The sequence below is a fragment of the Myotis yumanensis genome, unplaced genomic scaffold, assembly GCF_028538775.1.
Source record: "Myotis yumanensis isolate MYYU_CA2020_CCGP unplaced genomic scaffold, mMyoYum1.0.hap1 SCAF_1, whole genome shotgun sequence".
NCBI classification, from domain to species: Eukaryota; Metazoa; Chordata; class Mammalia; order Chiroptera; family Vespertilionidae; genus Myotis; species Myotis yumanensis.
In genome coordinates this window covers 55,416,012-55,441,633 of record NW_027223752.1, presented here as the reverse complement: position 1 = coordinate 55,441,633, position 25,622 = coordinate 55,416,012, and the positions used below count along the sequence as shown (strand labels likewise).

At 36.8% G+C, this 25,622-nt stretch overlaps 1 protein-coding gene across 3 annotated transcripts in view; it reads right to left on the bottom strand.

Moving 5' to 3' along the window:
* Positions 1 to 25,622, bottom strand: part of ICE2 (interactor of little elongation complex ELL subunit 2) — a 56,386-nt gene that overhangs the window by 13,347 nt on the left and 17,417 nt on the right. For all 3 annotated transcript variants that reach the window (XM_070421633.1, XM_070421640.1, XM_070421644.1), the window contains 9 exons: positions 25,237 to 25,374; positions 24,345 to 24,461; positions 24,016 to 24,175; positions 21,489 to 21,670; positions 12,474 to 13,473; positions 11,586 to 11,761; positions 5,975 to 6,104; positions 1,774 to 1,858; positions 381 to 431 (listed from right to left, as the gene is read on the bottom strand). In XM_070421633.1, coding sequence (XP_070277734.1) covers positions 381 to 431; positions 1,774 to 1,858; positions 5,975 to 6,104; positions 11,586 to 11,761; positions 12,474 to 13,473; positions 21,489 to 21,670; positions 24,016 to 24,175; positions 24,345 to 24,461; positions 25,237 to 25,374 — 2,039 coding nt within the window. The remainder of the gene's footprint in view (positions 1 to 380; positions 432 to 1,773; positions 1,859 to 5,974; positions 6,105 to 11,585; positions 11,762 to 12,473; positions 13,474 to 21,488; positions 21,671 to 24,015; positions 24,176 to 24,344; positions 24,462 to 25,236; positions 25,375 to 25,622) is intronic.

Below are 25,622 nucleotides of genomic sequence, written 5' to 3'. Positions count from 1 at the left end.
GCAGCCACTAAAAGCTGTAAAGTAAGGCAAGGAAATGATTGTCCCCTCAGAGCCTCCAGAAGGAACCAGCCCTGCTGACATGAGTTTAGTCCAATGGAAGATGATTTCAGGTTTCTGACCTGCGGAACTGTAAGAGAATACACTGTGTTGTTCTAAGCCACTAAGTTTGTGGTAATCTGTTACAGTGGCAATAGGAAACCAATAAAATAAGCCTTATAGAAAAATGTAAATATTATCTTTTTAGTTACATTTTCACAACTTCAACTTTGACACAAAAAATATAAATCTTCTGAGTTTTATTATATTTATTCCTAACAGCACATATTCGAAGTTAGTATTCTTGAATTTTCATCCAAGAAACTGTCCAAAAAAATACTTACCTACTTAATTTCTTTAGAATGTGTTGGAGGATATTGAATAAACTTGAAATCCTAGAAAATGGAAGAAATTCATGTATAATTAAACAACAAAAAAAAAACCCCTTACTCTTAACAATTATAGATCTTTAGGAAGAGAAATGCCCTCAGAAAACAGCTAAAACACAGAATACCAAAATTTATTTCTAATTTGATTAAAGTATAATATTTACTTATTTTTTTGCCATTTCCTGTGTTTTCTTCAAAATCACCAAGGACTGGCTTTTGTTAGAGCAGTTGTAAGGAGATCACTATTTTATGTTCAAATTATAAACTTTTAAAAATGTTCAGATGTCTTTAGCAGAACCAATCTGCATAAGAGCTTGCCTTTTAGAGATGGTCCTAAATTAGCTTCCAATGAAATTGAGAGTTACTTTAAATTTAGAGAAATTGAGTGATGCCAGAGAAGCCACTGACAGGGGACAAGATAAAAACAAATGAAATATACGGTATTTCTTTATATCTTTTCAAAACCTAAACTCACTGCCTTTCTTATTTATTTAAAAATGGTTTTCACTGAGTGATGTGGGACAGGTGCTGAATAATGTACACAAAAACTTTACATATGTAAATGTTGTAAATGTGATGCATGAAAAAGCTTTACAGAGGTTACCCCTGGAAAGAAGCAATTCTTATAATTGAAGTGGACATTTATAAGTTCAAGCAGAGAAATAAAGTTTGAAAAACTGTGTCAAGCCTCAAGGCTGGAACTATGCAACTAGCGTAAATCAGGACAATTTCTCATCCTAAGTGGTAAATCAAATATATTATCTACCAAGGCTGTCACTAGCTTAGCTGTGTGCTCCGGGGCAAGTCAGAGTCCCAGTTTCCTCACATATAAAATGGAGATAATACTACCACCAGTCCTTCCTAGAAATTTGGGAGGTGCAAATTACATAATGCTCATAAGTTATTTCCTTTGCATTTATTGTTCCGAGTAAATTCATTTCACTCTGATACACAGAAATGCTTGGTAGAGGGGTAAACTTTTAGAAATTAGTACGTCTAAATGAGTATATACAATCCTGAGAGCTAAGAGTCTGTGACTGTCCTTTTCTTTCCCATCCCTGAAGAGGGGTGCAATGTATGGTTCTGTGCACCTCCAAGATGATGGGCTACTCTTTGCTCTAGCCTCCGCCGTCTTACATAGAAAGACTGGTGCCACTGGCATTATATTTAATTTGGAGATTGAGATTAATATGGATAGATCACAAATTGGGTCAGGAGAAGCCTCAATGTATAAAAGGCTTAAAAGTTTTGAAAATGGAAGGATTTAAACTTGACCAGTATTTAGAAATAAAGAAAAATTTGTGATTAACAAGTTTAAAAATCACTACCACAAAGTAAACTTTCTTACTTGAGTGCTGAAATTTTTTCTTTTAATTCTTCTGAGGTAATTTCTTCTAGCAAGAAAAGCTTTGAAGTAAAAGCATCGATATGACCTAAAATAAAATATAAAACTTAAAAACAATTGTAGCATTTAAAAAACTAAAAACCAAGTTATCCAGTCTCTTTAAAGAGCTATAATAATAAAAGCATAATATGCTAATTAGACCAGATGTCCTTCCAGATGTCCTTCTGGACGACCTTCCAGATGAAGCCAGACCTGCGAGCGAAGACCAGGTCCTGGGTGCCAGAGGGAAGCCAGTGCCAGCAGCCGGGGGAAGGAAAGCCTACTCTTGCACGAATTTTGTGCTTTGGGCCTCTAGTGTTTTTATAAAACTCTAATAACTGTAAAGAATCTTTACATTCCAAAAGAGTAGTTTTAAAAATGTGCTGAATGTAGAAAAGATTACGTGTGTCAACACCAAAAACAAAGAGAGAAATAATCTCTAAGTCCACAATTTACATATATATAAAACCCTAATATTCAAATAGACCAAACAGCGGAACAGAACAACCGGTTGCTATGACGTGCACTGACCACCAGGGGGTGTGCACGGAACATGGAGGGTATTGGCCGCGGCAGGATGGTGGAGCAGGTGAGTGGGGGCTGTCATCAGGGTGAGCCTCTGGTGGTTACTGAAAATTCTTTGCTCTTGCATGCCATGGTACCCCACCTGGCGCTCGCGCCTGCTGCCGGCACCGGAGCCACTGCTCACACCCGCTGCCGGCCCTGATCACCCCTCAGGGCTGCTCCACTTCCCCCTGCTCCTAAGGGGTGATCAGAGCTGGCAGCCACCTCTCATACCCACTGCCAGTGCCAGCCCCACGTGCACCCGCAGCTGGTGCTGGAGCCACTGCTTGCACCTGCTGCTAGCGCCCGGCGCTGGTCCTGATCACTCGGTGCTGTCAGCAGGTGCGAGCCATGGCTGCGGCCCCGATCACCTCTGAGGGTTTCTCCACCTCCTCCTGCTCCTGAGGGGCAATCGGGGCAGCAGCTACCGCTTGCACCCGCTGCTGGCGCTGGTCCCAATTGCTCAGCACCATGAGTGGATGCAAGCAGGGCCAGCACCACCAGCCACACCAGCTGCCCGCAGAGAGGGGACCGGGGGCCATGGCGGGAGGGGACAAGAGGGGGCACGGAGGATGGGCCAAGAAACCCCCGCTCCCCACCGCAGCCTCGCGGCCCACAGTTCCTTTCATGGTGCACAAATTCATGCACTGGGCCCCTAGTTTAAGAATAACAACTTAAAATATTGGTGCTTCTAATTGCTATAAAAGTTGAATTTTTATGGAGATTCAATTTTTAGAGAAATATTGTATTTATTATCAAAGTGAAAGAATAAAATTTGTTTTGGACACTCTCTACACATCCCTAAGACATTCTTGGTTCTTAAGATAAAAATTAAGATTATAAAAAGTCATCTTAATTATTCACAATAGCCAATATATGGAAACAACCTAAGTATCCATCAACAGAAGAATGGATAAAGATGTGATATATATACAGGAGGAAGAAGGAAATTCTGCTGTTTATGACAACAAAGATAGATCCTGAGGGCATTAAGCTAAATGAAATGAGTTAGACAAAGATAAATACTGCATGGTTATCACTTGTACAGAAAATCTAAAAAAAAAGAAATAAGTCAAACTTTTAGAAATAGAGAGTAGAAAAGTGAGTGTTTCCCAGGGATGGGGAAACAGGGAAATAGCAAGAGGTTGGTAAAAGGGTACAACATTCAGCTATAAGATAAATAAGGTCTAAGGATCTAATGTATAAATGGTGATTATGGTCGATAACACTACTTTATAATTAAAATTTGACAAAATAGAACTTAAATGTTCTCATTAAAAATTATAAATATAAATATGTGAGGAGATGTGTTAATTAACTATATGGGAGAAATCCTTTCACAATGTATAGGTATATCAAATCATCAAGATGTACAGTTTAAATATCTTACTATTTTGTAAATTATACTTAAATAACTTACCATTTTGTCGATTATACCTCAGTAAAGCTGAAAAAAATCTGGCTTATTTTTAATTAAAGCACACATAAGATTTCTTATGGTTAAAAATAAAATCAAAACAGTATATTCAAAGTTTTACTTTCTTCTGAACATGGCATAAATCTATAATTCAAAAAAAATGGCTAATTTTCAAGATTACACTTCTATTTTATAAAGTAATTCATAATTTCTGCAAAACAGGTGGAGATAAAACACTGAAACCCTGAAATGTACCAAGGAAGAGTGGTATAAAAGACCTGAGTTAAATGTTAGATAATCACACCAATATAATATCCATGTTACAGCCTGGCCAGTGTGGCTCAGTGATTGAGTGTCGACCTATGAACCAGGAGGTCACGGTTCAATTCCTGGTGAGGGTACATGCCCAGGTTGTGGGCTCAATCCCCAGTGGGGAGCATGCAGGAAGCAGCCAATTGATGATTCTCTCTCAACATTGATGCTTCTATCTCTCTCTCTCCCTCTCCCTTCCTCTCTGAAATAAATAAAAATATATTGAAAAAAATAACAAAACCAACAACAAAAAAATGCAAAAAGACAACCTACTGAATGGAAGAACATATTTGCCAATTATACAACTGATAAGGGGTTAATATCCATAATTTATAAAGAACTCAGACAACTTAACACCAGAAAAACAAAAAACCCAATTTAAGAAGTGGACAAAAGTAAAAAGAAAGAAAATTTTACCCTTTGTGACAGTATAGATGTACCTGGAGAACATTATGCTAAGTGAAATAAGCTAGTCAGAGAAGACAACTATCATATAATTTCACTCATATGTGGAATTTAATGCACAAACTGAACTACCAAGAAAAATAGAGACAGACTTATAGTTAGAGAGCATTAGGGGCGAGGGGTGAGGGAAGGGAAGTGCTGCTGGGAGGTGGGTAGAGGGACTGAGCAAAAGAAAAAAAAAGAGAACTCATGGACATGGAAAACAGTGTGGTGATTGGGGAGGGAGATGAGTAGAGGTGAAAGAGGGCATAAAGGAAATAAATGGTGATGAAATAAAATAAATACATAAATACATAAATAAAGTAAATAAATAAATAAAATGTGGGCAAAAGCCCTGAATAGATATTTCTCCGAGGAAGACGTACAGGTGACCAAAAGACATATGGAAAGTTGGTTAACATCACTAATCAACAGAGAAATGTAATTCAAAACCAAAGTTTCACCAGATTCTTAAACTGCTTATTGTTTAATGAAAAGATAGATTTACAAAACAATAAAGTAGAAAGCAACAAGTCATGAGAACAGTAAAAAAAAAAAAAAGACAATGTATTGAGAGATCACAGGAAGAAAATGACTTAATAGAGGGGCAACTAGAGTTGGCTGGGATGGATTGAGATGTGTGGGATTAGGCATTCCACTGGGAGGGAACAATATCAATAATTCTTCATGTGAAGTATGTTCTCTATACATGAACCCAGCCAACACAAACTAAATCCCTGCCTAACTACCTGCCCCTAAAAGATGCAAAACAAAAATAAACTTAAAGAAAAACTATTTCATCAGTGTTAGAGATTTTAGCCTGGCCGGGGTGGCTCAGTGGTTGAGCATCGACCTATGAACCTGGAGGTCATAGTTCAATTTCTGGCCAGGGTACATACGCAGGTTGTGGGCTCAATCCCCAGTGTGGGATGTGCAGGAGGGAGCCAATCAATGATTCTCTCTCATCATTGATGTTTCTATCTCTCTCTCCCTCTCCCTTCCTCTCATCAATAAAAATACATTAAAAAAATATTTGAGATTTCAAAAACAATGTCATTATAATTTTAAAAACATTTCAAAACATATGCTTAAACCAATTAAAAAGTACTTTTAAAGAAGCTCATTAGAAAACACCTCTATATTTTTAGTTTTTTACACTATTGAATAAAGTATTTTAAAAATAAAATGATTTGGTTGAGATTCATGTACAACTAAATAGATATGGGATAAGAGGGAAATTAAGACATTTGAGATCATCAGTCCCACACTGCCATGTAACTCTGGAGTAGGGAATGGTGTTTTAATAGGAATGTTAACACAATCAGAAAACTGAAAACAAAAAGTATAGAATAGACATGTATAATTGAATAAAAAAGTATGTACTTACAAGAGAATAAAAAAGGAGAACAAAGACTCTTATAAACTTACCAACATAAAAGGAGCTGTTGGAATGCAATAAACTTTCAGTCCATAGGCGACACAGTTCGCTTTCAGTCAGAGCTTCAGCTCCATAACAAGCTTGATACTCCACTTTTGGAAGAACATATACTGGGACTTGCTGAAATGTAAGGTTATACTCTTTCAAAAAGTTCCATTAACTTACTATTAACAGCAAATACATTTGCCTATACAGTTTTGCCACTTTCAAAATGCTTTCAAGTAATGTTATTTGATCCTTTTAAATACAGTGGGGTTCAGACAGAAAGACAGAACCCTTGTGGGTGAGAGGTGGATGAATAAGAGACCCTAACCACCCCCTTCCCCAAATAGCCCCATCCCAGTCAGTATTCCTCCTCACATGTGCCCCTTGGTTTAATTTTATTGCTAAAAGCATTTTATTGTATAATAACTCTTTAGCAACTGGCAATCTACATTTACTTCCGCCAGAGAATGTGACTGACAGCAGAAACCTTGAAACAAAGCCTATGATACACAATTGCCCAAAGGTTAAAAACCAGATTCTGGAAGCAATGACTGTGAAATATCCTAGTAATTTTCAAGAGGATTTAAAAAAGGTACTAATTTTTGTCCCTTTAAAGCATTAGTCACATTATCTAAGGCTCAAGTAGTCTGAGCAGCTTGTTTTCATTCTATGAATGTATGAGCATTAATACCTACATTAACATCTGTGAATGTCATTAGCTTCATTAATATAAAAGTTTTATCTAGATACTAACCACATGGAAAGTTATAGAGTAAGAGTTTATTGGTCAGGACACTAAATAGATTAGGTAAATGACTGTACCCATTACTGGTCTAAAGGAGGATATGCAAGGAAATACATGCTTGTGAAATATCATGTTAGTCATGTTCACTGTGCTCATGTTATCTCACTTCTGTCAAAGAAAATTCTACTGTTAATAGCAGTGTCTTCATTTCCAGCTGCAGAAGGAGAGACACATGATTTATGGAACTTACTGAGTGATATTGCTACATAGTACTTCAAAATTATACTAAGCTGTCACTATTTATATACTTGAAAATATTTCATAAATGTTTCAGAATTCCTGATTTTCACAAAGTGGCCAATCTAATGAGCTTTGCACAACAGTGGTAGTAAGAACAATTCAAATCCAGTAAAATTTCTGTAACATCAAGTTTGGAGGTTTGGTTTATATGATTATATGATAACATGATTGTTATAAAACTCTAAAGTAGTGTTTCTTAAATTTCAATGTGTATAGTAATAACCTGGTGATCTTATTAAATTGTAGAATCTGAGGTGTAGACTAAGGTTTTGCATTTTTAACAAGCTGTTATTCCAGGGACCAAACATGAGTAATAAGGCCCCTTGATTTAATTTTATTGCTAAAAGCATTTTATTGTATAACTAGAAGCTCAGTGTACGAAATTCGTGCACTGGTAGGGTCCCTAGTGGCTGCCAGATGCCAGCCGGGTACTCTCTCCCTTCCCCCGGTTGCCTGCCACTGCCGTAGGCTGGCTGGGGCCTCACTCCCTTCCCCTGGCCACCTGCCACTGCACTGGCCAGGGACTCCCTCCCTTCCCCCGGCCAGCCCCGCTCCCCTGGTCGAACTCGCAGAAGAACTCCGGTCAAGGGGACAATTTGCACACTACGCTTTTATTATCTAGAACCAGAGGCCCAGTGCACAAAAATTTGTGCACTGGGGGTGGGTCCCTCAGCCTGGCCTGTGCCTTCTCACAGTCCAGGAACCTTCAGGGGATGTTTGACTGATGACTTAGGCCTAAGCCACAGTCTGGCCTACCTCTACGGGAGGCAACCAGTGGGCTGATCAGGGGACTGTGCTGGCCAGCAAGTGGCTGGCCCAGTCCCCCGATTGACCCTCTGCTGCCGCTGGTCACTGCTGCCCCCTGATCACCATCCCCTCCCTCTGCCCACTGGCACCCACCTTGGCTGGCCTGGCGCCGCCTGCTTGCCAGCTCCACCCCGCCACAGACAAGTCGTTCTGCCGTTCGGTCAATTTGCATATTAGGCTTTTATTATATAGGATAATTCTTCAGCAATTGGCAATCTGCATTTAAAATTAGTTATAGTTGCAAATAGTAGCTAGAGATAAAGAAATGAAGATCCAGGTAGCTCAGCTGATTGGAGCACCTACTTATATACCAAAATGTTGTAGGTTCGATTCCCAGTCAGGACACACACCTAGGTTGTGAGTGTCATCTCTGGTCAGGGCATGTGCGGGAAGCAATCGATCAATGTTTCTCTCTCACATCGATGTTTCTCTCTGTATCTCAAATCAACAAACATATCCTCAGGTGAGGATTAAAAAAAAAAGAAGGCCCAAAGGGCTAAGGCATTTGCTCAAGGACACATAGCCAGTTTACAGCAGGGTTAGGAAAAGAACAACTGGGTGAAGAAGACCCCTTTCTGAATCATGACTAGATAACAGAGTTAAGATTTTTTTAAAATAAGAAAATATTACTGTTTCTGAAAAGAAAGTACTTTGATACTTCAGAGGATTTTCTTTGTTAATAACTGCCATATCTGATTCTGGTTTTAAATTCTATATGTATTCTACTGCCATCTCCAGGAAGCCACAGGAAAGAAAGTCTGAATATTTTATCTTAGTATTCCAAAATGAAAGTGAAAGTTTAAGTGCAATCAAAGTTTTCTAACTATAAAAATTAAATCTAGTATTTCCTTTCTCCCTTGATAAGTAGCTCCTATTTTCCCTAAGTGAAAGCTTTTCTTTGGTTCTCTGTCTTCCAATTTTTCACATAATCCTTTTAAACTTTCACATACATTCCTAAATAGATACTTCAAAGCTATTTCCTGACACTGATCCCACTGGGTTCATTCTATCCAAGCACCTCCAATATCTTTTTTCTTCACCCTAGAATACCAATATAAATTACAAAATAATTGGATCTAAATTTTTGAATTATTTTAGAATATATCTCTTAGGAAATTTGGTTAACTGAGACAGATAATATCAAATCATTCAAAGTTACTTGGCGTGGATTTCACAACTATGGGTATAACTCAGTAAGTTCTTGCTTCATCTTGTGGTCCAAATTAGCTCTTTTTATTTCATTCCATCATTTAAGACTGGCTCCTGTTTTAAGTTCTCTAATGCACAGTTCTTATTAAGCAGCATTTTGACGAGAAAGGACAAATGATATTGGAAATTAAAATCTCAACTATTATAACAGAACATTGAAGACCCAAAGGAAAATAAAAGAGAGATGAGGTTTTTGGACATCGGAGGTTGAAGAAACTTCCATAACATATTTTATAGCTTTACCTAAACAAGTTGATTTTTAAATAGGAAATATTAATGAGGAAGATTCTAACCTAGTTATAGTTTAAACAGTACCACTTTAAAATTTCTCAAACTAGTGCCTCAACTTCCCTAAATTATTTTTCTTATCAACATCTCCCTCCTTCTTCACCCCTCAAGTTTTCTCATTTATTCAGTACCTATTTATTGAGTTTCTATGGTATAAAATATGATTCCAAGGGGAACACATTTTGCTAAGGGATTTAAACGATATGTACTAAACTATTACATACAATGACTGGTACCATATAACTATTCACTGAAAATTTTAAAATTTTATTCTGGGTTTGACACAATCAGAAATATAAGGCTATTCAGATATTCTTCGGGGCTGGACTATTTTGGATATATTTTTATGAAGGGTGGAGTCTCTCCTATAAAGTTTTGTTCTCACATTTACAAATTTCACTTAAGTCAAATGAATGACAATGTCTTCAGAAATTAAATATATATCCAAAACATCCCTAGGCTATTCTTACTTAAGAGACACTGGCCATTAATATTTGAGTGCTGTAAGCTGGCAGATCACTACAAAAATGGTATGTATGCGTTCATAAGGTAGAATGTGAAAGAAAAGAGATTATCTCCCAAATAAATCAAAGACACTAAGTAAGAATGAAAGATATAAAACCTCGAAAATATAATCCATAGCACTGACACTACATATATTTAAGATGTTCATGCTGTGGCCATTAAGTTGATCACAGTAAAATACAGATAAAACAGGAAAATTAGTAAACAAAGTAAAAATATTTTAATACAGAGAATATCAGTGTTCAATGTATAGTCTTTTGCCATTCCTGGATTTTCTCTTACTAAAAAAACATACAAAAGTGCCCCGTGCATTTAATTAAAAATCATTTGCTTTCTAAAATTTCAAGTCTGATATAGTGATGAAAACCCAATTATGAGAATTAGGAATTTAATAACTTATTCACGACCTTTCTTAAATTTAACAAAGGATAAAGTATCATCAAGGAAAGGATCCACCCAGTCCACTGGATTCTGGTGGACAAAGTATACATCCAAATCCCGCAATTAGCTCCAGAGTGTTTTCATGATAGGCCCTAACACTGCTGCTATTAGCTTAAAAAGGTTGACACTTTAATTTTCTTTTTTTCAGTTATTCCTTATTATGACTGATCTATAAGGATCAATGCTGGAACATGACAATTCTTAATTCAACTTAAACGCTAGCTCCAAAGCACACTGACATTATACAGTGATCTCTGAAGATTGTTATTGTGTGGTAGGTTAGACAGCATGAGGCAGACATTAAAACTTTTAAGAAGTATACTATGGCAAATGTACACAAAAGGAAAAATTATTGTAAAAAAATTAGAGACTTCATTATTTCTTAATCAATTATAATAGAGAAGCTCCTCTTCATTTACCAGATTTCTGTGATCACACACACAAATCAAACTAATCTGGAAGATAATTTCAAATATCAAATACAGAAAGCAGTTGAAAGAGCCAATTACTCAAATTGTACCAAAAAGTTTTTTAACTAAGGAAAATATTGATATCAAACCCCAAAGAAACAGGGGGGAAAAAAGGAAGACAATTGGTCTTCTAACAATCCTGGCAAGACTTTTCAAATGTGTGTGAAAGCCCACCTTTCACAATTTGGACAAAGTGAGAGAGAGAGAGAGGGGTAATCAATCTATCTATCTATCTATCTATTATATATATAAAAGCCTAATATGCAAATTGTCCCCACAGGAGTTCCACTGAGAGACTGGGAATTTGATTGCTCACTATGACGTGCGCTGACCAGCAGGGGGCGGCGTGGAACAAAGGAAGGCGCTGGTAACTGGGGAAGGGAGGCCCCACCTGGCAGCCAGAAGGAAGGCCCCGGCTGGCAACCAGAAGGCCCCGATTGGCCCTGATTGCCGGCCAGGTCTAGGGACCCTACCCGTACATGAATTTCGTGCACTGGGCCTCTAATACTTCATAATGGAAATCCAAATTCACAGAGAAAGCAGGAACATATGTGCCAGTCTCAGTCAAATCTATGATGGGGCCATTATTCACAAAGTTTATACATTTCATGCAAGAATGTTATCAGCATTCATGACTAATTATATTTAATTAAGTACTTTCCCTTATTAAAAATGTTTTCAGTATTTTACTAAAAATTCAACCTGGAGAAACTACTATAAGTGTGATCAAAAACTTAAAATTAAACTTCACAACAATGCCATGTTAGATATTTGAAGATCATTTACTAGTATGTGGGCTACTACATCCCAACTCCACAAGTAACAACTTACTCTTCTGATTTTCTTCCGTTTTTTATAACGTGGTCTGGTCTCTATCCTCTGGACACTGCATCGTACAAGTAACAGCAGGTCTTGCAGGCTAAATAACTTGTAAACAAAATTTCCTTCCTGAGGAACTACATATTCTGATGTATCTTCAACATAGTCCTGAAGTTCATATGGCAATCCTTTAAAAATAATTATATTTCTCATTTTTATTTTAAAAGACATTAGTCGGTTATTCATCATAATCCAAGATAAAACAATTCAATGATTTATTTTTAAATTTCTATCAAGTTTAACTTTATATTTCCTCTGAGTATATCTTCAAGCTATTATCACTTCTGTTTATGTTTATTGGAACTGCAGCAAAACCTGAAATCGAAGCTTTACAGTTTTCTTTCTTTTAACTACTACTTTATCCCTAGGCAAGTATAAATTAGTGAGACAACATATGAAGTGAGAAGAGTTTAGAAAAATGTTATTCCTAATCTAGGCAGAGCTGAAGTGCAGCTTTATATCTACTTCACAAAATATAAAAGTACAAAATTACAGTCCAATACCAAGAAGAAATACATTTTGGATTAATAAATGTTTATGATTTTTATGCAGTTTCCCTTCAGTTTGGCAAACTACATTGCCTATAGCTTAGTAGCCACTGCACATGTTGGATAAACATAGGGTACAAAATCTATACATCTTTGGGTACATATTTAGAAAGAAGGTTTGGAAGTTAAAATACTGGTAAGTAGATTAAAAATGAAGTGAAATATCAATGACCATATAAAGATTTTAAACAGGTTAATACAAAGAGAAAGTGAGGTGAATGAAGGAGAAGAACTGAAGGACAAGGTACAGGCAAGAGTATAAATATAAAGTTTTTTGTAAATATTTACTTACGTCCTTTTGGCTTCTGAAATGCAGAGGTCCATGCAGTTTTTGGCCAAGTAGTGGCATCTGAAGGAGCAGAGGGTTGCTCGGAAACAGGAGTTTGTTTAGAATTTTCTGTATTCATTAAAGGCAATTCAGGTATTTTTCTGGAAACTGGCTTTAAGAGTTCATCTTGCATTTTTAAAATTTCCCCAACTGGGTCAAATTTTTTATATACTCGTTTGATAGGTTTTTTTAAAACACAGGATTCTTCAGGACTGCAAGTAGTATTAGTCTGGTTTCCTACAGAAGCCTGTCCTGAGGAAGAATTTGGGCTGGCTGGTTTAGAATTTAAGTTAGAACCCACATCAGCTATCTTTCCGGTACTATTCTTTTGACCCTCTGTATCAATGATTAAACATTCTTCATCTGTATCACTATGGCAAAGAATTACATCCTCAGGTTTCTCTGCTTCTGATGTAACAGTCTCTTCCTTTGAATTGTCAGTACTCTCTGGAATATTTAGTCTTTCATCAGCACACACTGTATCAGTAGCCATGTCATTTTTATTAGAGGTTTCCATTTCCACAGAACTTCCTAACTGTAATGCATCAGATGTTTGCAAGTCACCATCTTGCACCAGAGGCATATCACAATTATCTGATACCTTCTCAGCACATGGTACAACTCCCTGATCACCTTTATTTTTACACTCTTCAGGGCCACCGTCCATACCAGTCACCAGCTGTTTCTCCTTTTGCAACTGTTCCATTAGAATCTGAGATAAACTTCTAGCATGAGCAGAAATGTCTACTGGTGCAGCTGGTGCCACAGGTGTGGATGCTGCACTGGGGGCTCTGGGAGCAACTGGCATTTTGGGTACTGTGGAAGTGCTTGCTGGACTTGGGGACTTTGATGGTTTGGTGGTGGTTACTCCAAAAGTTTCAAGTTCTGTGACATCATCATCAAAATCCAGATCCAAATTTTCAAGGGTTTCAATTTTTCGGCAGTCATTAACTTCATGAGACATCTTAAGAAAATATATTGGTAAACTATTAGCAAAAGTTCCAGGCCATACCTCATCTATCTCTTAATGCCCCTACTCCTCACATACATAGTTCATGCTCTTTAAAAGCAGAAAGTCTAATGGCTCTGAAGAGTTCTTGCTTAAGAATGACAATAAACGACTATCAACTAATTTATTTAACCTTACATTCCCATTGAAATGTTGGTGAAACACAAATGTGTGAAGCTGTTATCAACACAGGAAATGGGGAATACCTGCATTTGTGAACTATCACATCCCAAGAGGAATTTCCACTAGTCAAACAGCAGACAGGACCACAAAGAAGACATAGAGCCAAATAGGAAGGAAGCAGATTTTCATTCACACCCGTTCCACACACTGTTGCAGAGACAGACAGGTGGACTTAGCTGACAGGAGAAAAGCCTCTTTGCCACTGTGAGGAAGCTGCTCTCTAATGCAGCTGGTGAAGGGTCGCCAGCCTCTGAGTCGGGTGCATCAACCAGTGACTTTCTTTCTACATCTACTCAGGGAAAACGAATCTCAGTAACAGGAGGAGAAATGGACAGGACATGATTTTTTTGTATTCTGGGACATGAAGCCACTGAAACTGCAGTTTTTCATGTACTATTTTGGTAATGGAAGAATTACAGATTTAATTTATTCAGGAATAAATGGTCCTCTTCCCTAAGCAGCAGCAGATCTCTCCTTAATCTGGCATAGCATGTTAAAGAAATACCATGGAAATTTGGTTACAGGCTGGGCTATGTAAACCCATTAGCCTTACAGCCTAGGTTTTGAGAAAGAAATAGTCTGACAGCAATCAGATAGTGAGTAAATCAACCTGTGTAAGTTCTTTTAACCTTTCGGGGCCTTAATTTCTTCATCACTAAAATACAGTGGTAACAGGGTCATCTTCTTGGATTTGTTCTGAGTAAATGAGAAATTGTATATAGAAAGTTACTTGACATAGTCCCTGGCACATAGTAAATAGCTTCTCAGTAAAAGGAGATCCTAATAAAATAAAAAATACTACTAGATTTAGTAAAAAACAAATAAACTATGTTATTTATATAAAGCATTCTTTCACAAAGAGGTGAAAAACAAAACCACAGGGCATAATATCAAGAAATAAAGAGAGAAGGAATAGTAATATTAAGTGTTAGACAACACAGAATTTGATGCAAAGCATTAAACAGAAAAGGGAATTCTATGTTAAAAAAAAAAGAGGAAATCGATGACAAACAGATAATGGTCTGGTCATGAATTGTGACATGCCTAAACTATCAAAATATGTAGTCAAAACTTAAAAATAAAAGGAAAATTTGACAGGAACATAATTGTATGTCTCTAAGTATGTAAAAATAGAAGGTATGAATAATATTAAAGTACTGAAACAAATGTAGATGAATGACTGAAAACATACGTATAGACTACAAAGATATACCTTTTCCCTCCCAAGATTCCAAGGGGCATTTCCAAAGATGGACTATAAGTTAATATACAAAGAAAACATCAATATAGCACAAAGCACAATTTGCTAAGGTCTTACTCTCTGTTTAGAGGGAAATAAAATCATTAAGAAAAATATAAATAAATCCAAGCACTTGGAAATGAAAAAACACTCCAGATATTAACTAAGGATAATTACAAAATACTTAAAAAGCAACAAAAACTAGAACACTAGACATTAAAAATCAGAATATTCAATACATAATATAATCATAATAAAATAAAAAATTTAAATAAAAATTAATGAATTGAAAAACAATTCTTACCCCAACAGAATTTAGATAAAATTAAAAATCTTATTTATCTGTAAATACTTTAGCATGTAGCTATAAAAGGAGTCTTCCTTAATGTCATAAAATATTTAATCAAGTGTTAAAATTTCCCAGTGTGACATCTTTTTACAATTGTTTATTGAAATCAGTATCCAACCAAAATCTCTACATTGCATTTGGTTGACACATCTCTCAATTTTCTTTGTCAAATGCTTCTCCCCATACTCTGCCAACTCCCACACCTGCCAGATACTTATAGAAGAAACCAGATTAGTTAGCTTGTAAAAATTTCCATTTTTAAAATTGATTTGATAGAGCAACGCTGATTTGTTGTTCCACTTATTTGTGCATTCATTGGTTGATTCTTGTATGTGCCCTCACCAGGAACTGAACCCACAACGTTGGTGTGTTGGAACTAAGCTCTAACAAAATAACCTACCTAGCCATGGACAAAAGTTCCATTTTAGATTTTAATTTCTGCATCCCTCTGATATCATTTAACACATTCATATAGCTTTAGAATTTCCTATTAAAATGATCTAATAGCTTGATCGGATTCAGGTATAATTTTTTAACCTGAATATTTATTTATGGTACTGTATATTTGTTTCAATCAGGAAGCTAACCATGTCTGGTTATCTTTCTTCTTGTGGTATTACAATTGATTTGTTGGTTCATCAAGTTTCATCAACTTAATCTATCTATTATAAAATTCCTCATTGATCTTCTAATGATTTTAGCAGTCACTGATGAGGATCACTGCCTAGATTCACTATTTTATTAGGAGCTACAAAATGATGACAGTCATATTCTTTCATTACCCTGATATATAGTTTGTACTGGAAAGGCAAGACAATACTTTGTTTTTAAAAATCAGTTTTCAGAATAATGACTTCATGCATTAGCATTCTCCAAAGATGACTAGGACTTTTTGTAAAAAGTATCATTATGAATTTATAGATTTTTTTAACATATTTCATGTTTCAATCCATTGCTGTCATCCTTTGTCATAGTTAAACTGACACATCTCTGTCCAATAGGAAACCCTTCAAGTTGGTTCTGGTATCTTTTTGATACAATTCCTATATTATTATAGAGCTTTACTTAACTTCATTGCTTGGCATATATTAGGAATACTTGATTCTTAATATAATTATGACTTATTTGTTTTATTGTATTATCTGATGTGTTCAAAATAAAAACAGCAATATCATTCATAACAATATGACTACTAAAAGCAGTTTAAGATTTTTTGGCAGTTCTTTCTGAATTTAGGATATGAATCTTTAGGGCTGTAACAATCAATTTACTAAGTTTCTATCACTTAAAATAATTCTTCTCTGACTGGTTAAAGCACTAACTTGGTATACAGTGGGTTCATTTGTTTCACTTCAGCTTTGATTGGCTTTTATAACATTTTAAAATTTGTTTTAGAGACATGTAAAACATTTATTTGGCTCAGTTAAAAGTATAAAACAAAGAACATTCAGAGAAATCTAGTTGATAATCCTACCTCCTCTGCTCTGTTCCATCCCTCCTCCAATTAACCATTTTCACTAGTTTAAGTTTATTCTTCATGGTGTGGATTGTCTTTACTCTGATTTCATGTACTCACAACTGTAAATCTATGTTTGACCAATCATGGATTTTATATATCCTTCTTACTTAAATAAAAAGTAGCCTATTACAAAAAAATGTTCTCTTCCTTGCCTGTTTCACTCAACAATATATCCTGGATGTCACTATAGCAGCATATCTAAAGCTTCTTTCATTCTTTTTAATAGCTGCTTAGTATACTATTGAAAATGTACCATTTATTTAATTAATACCTGTACACGTGTGCATTGTTTCTAATCCTTTGCTACTGCAAACAGTACTGCAATGAATAGCTTGCACATACATTTTGTTCTTTTCCTGGTACTTCTAAGCTACATTTCTAGAAGTGAGCTTTTTAGGATGAATACAGTGTTCAGATTTTGTGGGTACATCTTCACTGTAGAAATGTTATAACAATATGTTTTTCCCCCTCTAATACCTTTGTAAGAGCTTCCATCAACAAGCTTCTTCTGTTCTTCATGTTTAAATGTGATGGTTTCTCTTGCTGGTATGGAAGAACAATCCTGTATGCCAGGACAGTTTTCTTAGCTTCATGGCTCTAAGCTCATGCTTCATTGTTACCACAAAGTATGCAAAAATGTAGGTCCGTGTGTATGTGTGTGAATCTTGAGCACATTCTGAGATCTGGTTCCTCTATTTCCTTCACCTACAATTAGTTATCTGAAAATTTTTTTGTCTTTAATGCCCTTGTTCTGCTCAATATGGACTCTACCACCAGTAATTTTTCCTGAACAAAGGCTTTTGCCTTGGAAGGGACTTAGGGCGCCCGTCATCTCAGAAATCTCTTAACTTCTTGAGTGCCCCTGCAATCACCTACAAATTAGAGTCTACACATATTATTTTCACTTTTGTTATTCTTCATTCCTCCTTCCATCTGGATTATTTTCCTTGTGCCTAAAGAACATCCATTAGAGGGGGTCTGCTGGTAGCAAACTCAGTATTTAATGAAAAATCTGTTTAATCTGGTTAGAAAATTTTAGTAAATGGGTTATAGTCTTTTAGCACAATATTATTCCAATGTCTTCTGGCTCCACTGTTGCTATTGAGAAGTTATTTGGCAGTTTAACTCTCAGTGCTATATAGGTAATGTGCCTTTTGTTTCTGAGGTCTTTTAAGAGTTTTTTCTTTGTCTCCAAGTATTGATTTGGTCCCAATGTCTCTTTTACACCATCCTTCTGGGTGCAACTACACACATTAAACATTCTCATTACTAGTATATCTTCTCTATCTCTTGCCTTATTCTCTATATATTTTTTTATCTTTCTGTTGTCTGCGTTACAATATGGATAGTCTTCTCAGACTCATCTTCCAGTTTATTCTCTTTTCAGCTTTATCTAATGTGCTTATAACCCATTTACAGAATTCTTAACTGTAATTACTATATTTTTCAGTTTTAAAATTTAAAATTTTTATTTAGTTCTTTTTCAAATCTGTTATAGCTTTATATATATATACATATATCTATACTAATAAAAGGGTAATATGCTAATTAGAGCAGGCATCTTCCGGATGACAATCCGGACGTCCTTCTAGACCAGTGGTTCTCAACCTTGGCTGCACATTAGAATGACCTGGGAATCTTTTTAAAATCCTGATTTCTGGGCCTCATCCTCTGGAAATTCTGTTTCTTTGTTATGGGGTGAGGCCACAACATTAGTAACAAAGAAACAGAATTTCCAGAGGATGAGGCCCAGAAATCAGGATTTTCAAAAGATTCCCAGGTGATTCTAATGTGCAGCCAAGTTTGAGAACCACTGTTCTAGACAAAGCCGCAGTGGCTGCTGCGAGGGCCAAGCCGAGGTTCAGGCAAGCAGTGGCAGCAGCAGTGGGGTAATGGAGGCAGCGCCTTCCCCTGATCCGCATGGTCGCCTTCTGCAGAGGGAGGCCAGACTGTGGCTTAGGCTGGGGGCCAAGGCACAGGTGGTTAGGGTTGATCAGGCCGGCAGGGGAGCAAGGTAGGGGCAATCAGACAGGCAGGCAGAGGGGTTAGGGGTGATTAGGAAGGTAGGCAGACGGATTAGTGGCGATCAGGCAGGCAGGTGAGCGGTTAGGAGCCAGTGGTCCTGGATTGTGAGAGGGATCCCAGATTGGAGAGGGTGCAGGCTGGGCTGAGGGACATCCCCACCCCCATGCACGAATTTTGTGCATTGAGCCTCTAAAGCAGCGGTTCTTAACCTGTGGGTCATGACCTCTTTGGCGGTCGAATGACCCTTTCACAGGGGTTGCCTAAGACTATCCTGCATATCAGATATTTACATTACGATTCATAACAGCAGCAACATTACAGTTATGAAGTAGCAACGAAAATAATTTTATGGTTGGGTCACAACATGAGGAACTATATTTAAGGGGCCAGAAGGTTGAGAACCACTGCTCTAGAGTGAGTGTGTGTGTGTGTGTGCGTGCGTATGTGTGTGTATATATATTTTATTGACTTCAGAGAGGAAAGGAGAGAGAGACACAGAAACATGGATGATGAGATAATCATTGATTGTCTGCCTCCTGCACTCCCTTTCCTGGGGAGTGAGCCTGAAATTCTGGCATGTGCTCTAACTGGGAATCAAACCATGACCTTCTGGTTCATAGGTCACTGCTCAACCACTGAGCCACACCAGCTGGGCTGTTATAGCTTTTAAAAGTTTCCAGTTTCTTTCAAGCATTACTTTCTTTGAATGTTGTATAATTAAACAGAATTGACTAACAGTTTATGATGGATAATTCTAAGACCCATTTATGTGAATCTGTTTGTTTGGTCATTGTTTCTCCTCCTGTTTCTAGCTATCTATATTTTTAAAGGTTATTCACAGAAACTATTTGAGGCTCAAAATTATATTATGTTCCTCTAAGAATTATTTTCATTTGCTTTTGCAAAGTCCAGTAATCCAAAACCATCTGAATCCAAGTTCAAGGCCTGAAAACTCAGGCTACAACCTCTGAGAAAGCTGATTTATTTCTGGTTCACCCTTACTTTTGGGGTATAGCCCTGCAGTGTCTAAGCCTTTGATGAAAAACTGAACTGTGACTTTTGTCTCCCTAGTCCTCTGATGCTGCCAAAACCACAGTTCATTTTCTGTTGCATCTTCAGAGCTGGTCAATACCATCCAGGGCAAAAATAACCCTAAGTGACAGCCTCACCTCCCTGGATTCTGGTCTTCTCTGATATCTCAGCCCTTACTATCTTGTTAGCTCTTTGATGATTTTAAGAAAGGATTTTAATATTTTTTCCAGCTTTTTTTCATTGTCAGCAGTAATAATCATTTCTTGGCTTTTTGGCTAAGATCAAGTGTAGTTATCAGCAGTAATGAGAAAGATCCAAATAACCTGGTCTGCTGTTAACAAAAAGAGTTACTCTGTCCGTTTTCATCCCTTTTAACCTATTTCATGTTTCTTCATAATACTTGTTACTTCCTGACATTCACTTCACACTAATATAAGTTATAGGTAGATTTTAAAATGCAAAAATAAATAAATAACTTAAGAAAAGTTGGAAATGCTGTATGACATTTATATTATAAAATATTAAAAGATAAATGGCAAACAGAGAAAAACATAAAAAGCCAAACCATATAAAAGCCAAAAAGCCAATATCCTTTAAATAGTATGAACTCCTAGTAATAAGAAAACTATTTTTCTATTTCACTTCCTAATTGTGTTTGTTTTCTCACTTTATTCAAGTCTCTGTTCATATTTCCTGTTCTGGGAAAACCTCCTTGACTATGAGTCTAAAATAGTCTCATTTCTATCTCTTTCCCTTAACCAACTCTATTTTTCTGAATAGCATTTACCATTATCTGCTTTTTTGCTATTATTTTGCTAAGCTCTGATATAAGCTCTAAGAGAAAAAAGACTATTTTTATTCACTGCTGTATCCTCAGTGCATAGAAAAGTATCTACTCAATAAATATTTGTGGAACAAATGAAGAAAGTCTAGTATAAACAGAATGTCTTACTTTAATAATCATGGATATTTTAAAATACACAAAATAACAAATGCTATTGTTTCTGGAATGCAAATGCTTTACTGTTCTAAATGCACTGTTCTAAATGCTTTATACATATTAACTCATTTAATTCCAAATAATCCTATGAGTTAGGTAATATCATGATATCCATTTTACAGATGAGCAAACTAGACACAGAGAGATTATGTAACTTCCTTAAGGTCACACAGCTACTAAGTATATTGAAAAGGATTAACAATCTGGCCAAATACTTTCTGTACCAATCCAATTCATCTGTTCCTTTTCATACTTAAAAAATTTTAAATATAAATGAGAACAATTAAAACTACCACCATAATTATCACCATTATTAACTGAGTTTTTAGTACATGCATACTAATGACTGTGCTCAGCATTTTACATTGTAATAGCAAACCTAATGCTTACAACAATCTTGTGAAATAGGTATTGCCTTTCTTTTTTTAAAAAAAGGGAGAAAAACCAGAGGCTGAGGGAAATTAAATTAGTTGCCCAAAGGCTACATTGACTTGGGGTTCAATTTTAAGTTTCAATCTACAGCCTAGATTTTTAACTACCAGATTTAGAGACTTGTAATAAAACTTTAAGCTTCAACAGAATAAACAAATACATTCCCTTAAGGAAAAAAAACATTACATACATCCATTTCGGGCACACAATCTTCTGGTTTGTCCATAAATACTGCAGAGACTGGAAAAGATGTATTTTTGGACATCATAAATTTTAATGGAACTTCATGGAAGATTTGATTTCTCTCTCTCATTGTCATTTTCTTTTGGGGAAGTGGTGAATTAACATAAATCACTTTAACTGGTTTTGAACCTTAAAACAGAAAGAGAAGGGAGTTATTAGTTTCTAGTAGTGATATTTAGGGAAAAAACCCAGAATGTATGCTAGATTGATCACTAAACAAAGAGGCATGGGTAAGAAAGTGGTAGCACAAGCCCAAATATCTGGCACCCCTGAACCAGAAGATCTTTAAAATCCCTTAGAGATCTAAGGACCAGAGAATCTAACTGGCAAGAAAAATATATATTTTTTCTAATAATTTTTTAAAAGGATTTATTTTATTATTATACTTTTCCTGTGATTAATACTCAGATCTTAAAGGATTATGGTTTCGACATGTAATGAAATTTTTACCAGAGAATATGTTACATTTGCAGTTTTGTTTCATTAGACACAGTCCTTCATTTACTATAATTATGTTGTCACATATAATATTATTAATTCTGGGATATAAGAAAAAGCTACTAAATATGAACCAAAACTGAAGGGGAATAATCTTTTGTACAGAGGAATTTATATGCAAATATAATTTTACTGTCAATAGACAGATTATCCTATGCTCATAAGTATAGACCTATTTTAATTCTGAATTCCAATAACAGACAAGTACTCACCCATTTGAGCGTGTCTAATGAAGTATTGCATTCCTTTCATTTCATTAAAAGATAGAAGAACCTCACCATTTCATGTGTTTTTAGTCACCCTAAACTATAATTATTTCTCTAATACCTCTCACCCCTCAACATGAGTACAGGTTCTATAGATATAACTTATCTACTAGAGGCCAGGTGCATGAATCCATGCACGGGTGGGGTCCCTCAGCCTGGCCAGCGATCAGGGCCATCTTGCCCAGTCCAGGGGGAGGGACCACGGGAGGTTGGCCACCCGTGGGAGGTTGGCTGTGGGAGTGCACTGACCACCAGGGGAGAGCTCCTGTGTTGAGCATCTGCCCCCTGGTGGACAGTGCCCGTCATAGTGACTGGTTGTTTGGTCAAATGGCTGTAACAGTCGCTTAGGCTTTTATATACACTGAGTGGCCAGATTATTATGACCACCTGACGTTTGTAGGTAAATTAGCAATAATTTCGCTCTGAAGTTGCTAGAGGGCCAGATAATTATAAAAGTCTGAATAGCACAACATACCTAAGTATCGTTGCTGATCAAGTTCATCCTATCATGTTGATGGCATATCCCAATGGAGATGGCTTCTTCCAACAAGACAATGTGCCATGCCACGGTGCTCATATTGTGCAGGAGTGGTTTCAAGAACATGAGGGAGACTTTACCTTGCTTAGGTGGCCCCCACAATCACCAGATCTCAATCCAATTGAGCATTTGTAGGACGAAGTGAAAAGAGCCATCAGGCAGCTGGTTCCACAACCATCAAATCTCACAGAACTTAACAGTGCATGGTATCAGATTCCTCGCATCACCTGTCAACATCTCGTGGAGTCAATGCTAAGAAGAATCACCGCAGTACTGAAAGCAAAAGGTGGCCCAACGAAGTACTGATGGGGTGGTCATAATAATCTGGCCAGTCATAATAATCTGGCCACTCAGTGTATATAGACTAGAGGCCTGGTGCATGAATTCGTGCATGGTGGCGGGGGGGGGGGGGGGGGGAGGGGCGGGGGAGGAGGGAACGTGGGAGGTTGGCCGACTGGGTAATGGACTGCGGGAGTTTGGCCACTGGCCCCAAGAAGGGAGCCAGCCCTTGCCCCCCCTGGAAAAGGGGCCACGTCCGCCACCACCCACCCCCAGTTCCTCATACCAGCCTGGGGCCCAAAGGCTCCAATAGGGTAGAGAGAGGAGGAGACAGTCGCTGGGCCAGGTGCAGAAGGAACAAATGTCGGATGCTGCCTCCCCTTCTCCTCCTACCCTCACCGTGGCAGGTGGGTGGCCCCCAGGGAAGGGAGAGAATGGGAGCAAGACAAATCCCTGTGTCAAGGGCTGAATTTCAATAGATTGCAGTGAGGGAGCTGCTATGCTACGTACAAAACCCCGACCCAGAAGCAGGTCTCTACAAATGGTTTAGCACCAGGGGCCAATGGGTGGCCGGCCAGGGGGAGGGGCCAGGTTGGCTGTTGGAGTGCACTGACCACCAGGGGGGCAGCTCCTGCGTTGAGTCATAGGGACTGGTCGACCGGTCATTCTGTCATAAAGGTCACTTAGGCTCTTATATATATTTAGATGAGTGTCAATTCTGTGGTAGTTCTATTTAAAAAGTTCTATTGAGTATAAGTATTAAACTTATATCCTCCTTAAATCAAAACTTAGATATTTGTATTTGACAAATAACTACCTCTGTTTAGACAGCTGAAATAGAACCATTCCAACTCCTCTGTTAAGAGCATTACTTGACATGGCAAATCACAAACCTGCAACAGGTATTAGTTGAATACACACTGGAATTTCCCACTGTTCCTTGTAGTCCGGTCCATGATTATTTAATAAGGCAAATAATGATTGACTAGTTAGAACTATCTGTGGGTGATATCTTGAAACAAGCTTCTCTGCATTTGGATCTTTACTAATGTCCTGGAAAACAAAATATACCCTGTTACTTCATTATACTTATTGGAAATTTCTTTACTAAAATAACAAAAAGGAAATTGAAGGAAACTTTAAAAGAATCAGATTATTTGTACTTTATGAGGTACAGAAGATTACTTATAGAGATCCCATCCCAAACCACTTTCATACTTACATAATGCATAGCTGCAGCTGTTTGTTCTGGTATTTCATTGGTAGATAGGTTATCTTTTGAGAGCTGCAATTTTGCGGGCATTGAGGGAAATACTGTTTTCACATATTTCACACTACCCTAAATAAGAATGAAATCATTGCTTATTACAAAAATCTTGATGTATTTTTCCCCCAAGTATCTTCTCATCATAGGAAACTTTAAAGTAAAAATTCTTCATTCTATTAAATGCAAATGTCAAATTTAGAGCCTTAAGTCAAGACTTTTTGTTGTTGTTGTTAATCCTCACCTGAGGTTATTTTTCCATTGATTTTTATTCAAAGTGGAAGGGAGGGGGGAGAGACAGAGAAACACCCATGTGAGAGAGACACACTGATTGGTTGACCTTTACCGGAATTGAACTTGGGACCCTTCAGTCGCAGGTCATTGATGCTCTAATCAATGAGTATACTAGCCAGGGCAAGACTATAATGTTTTTGCTTGACACCCACCATATATATATTTTTTAAAAAGGGTCCAAGAGAAGGGTACCATGGAATCTTTCCTGCCACTTTAACCTCTCATTTGATGAGGAACATATCATCACAGGGTATAGGAGAAAATCTAAAATATCCTCTTCACACACACTTACTTTCAGTATAATTGTGTGTAAAATCCCTTAAAAAAGGGGTGGGGTGGGGGGAGGCTTCCTGTTTATATTCAGTAAGATGGGAACTCTAAGAAAAGAAAATCAATAAATAAAGTGGGTAGTGACATTTTTAAAAACATCAAGTATTGATATCCATAAAGCTGTATCTCATTATTATTCAAAATTTAAACACAAATGTTGTCTATGTGAAATACAAATTATGTTTCAAACAAAAATAAGTATATACTTTCATATGGCAAGCCTTACCAGTGCAAGAAGAGTTTTTTCTAACTTTAATCCCATCTCTGTTCTGAATGGGAAGAATCCCATTAAACTGGTGACTTCATGAAGAGTATAAAATTCTGGATACTTTTTCACTTGGTCAATGCAAGCTTTTAAAATTTGCTAGAAAATAAAAACCAAAATAAATTCATTTGTATTGTACTTCTCTAATAATCCAACAAAAATAAGTTAGTTATATATGATTATATAATTGTTCACTGGCAATATAGCCTCATTTCATTACTCAAATTTCTAACAATCCAAGCATATTGTATATTCCTTGTTTAATGTAATCTCATTTTTTTTCATAACAATTCTTTTAAACCTAATTTCTTAAAATGCTGATATTTGATAATATTAAAATGAGCAAT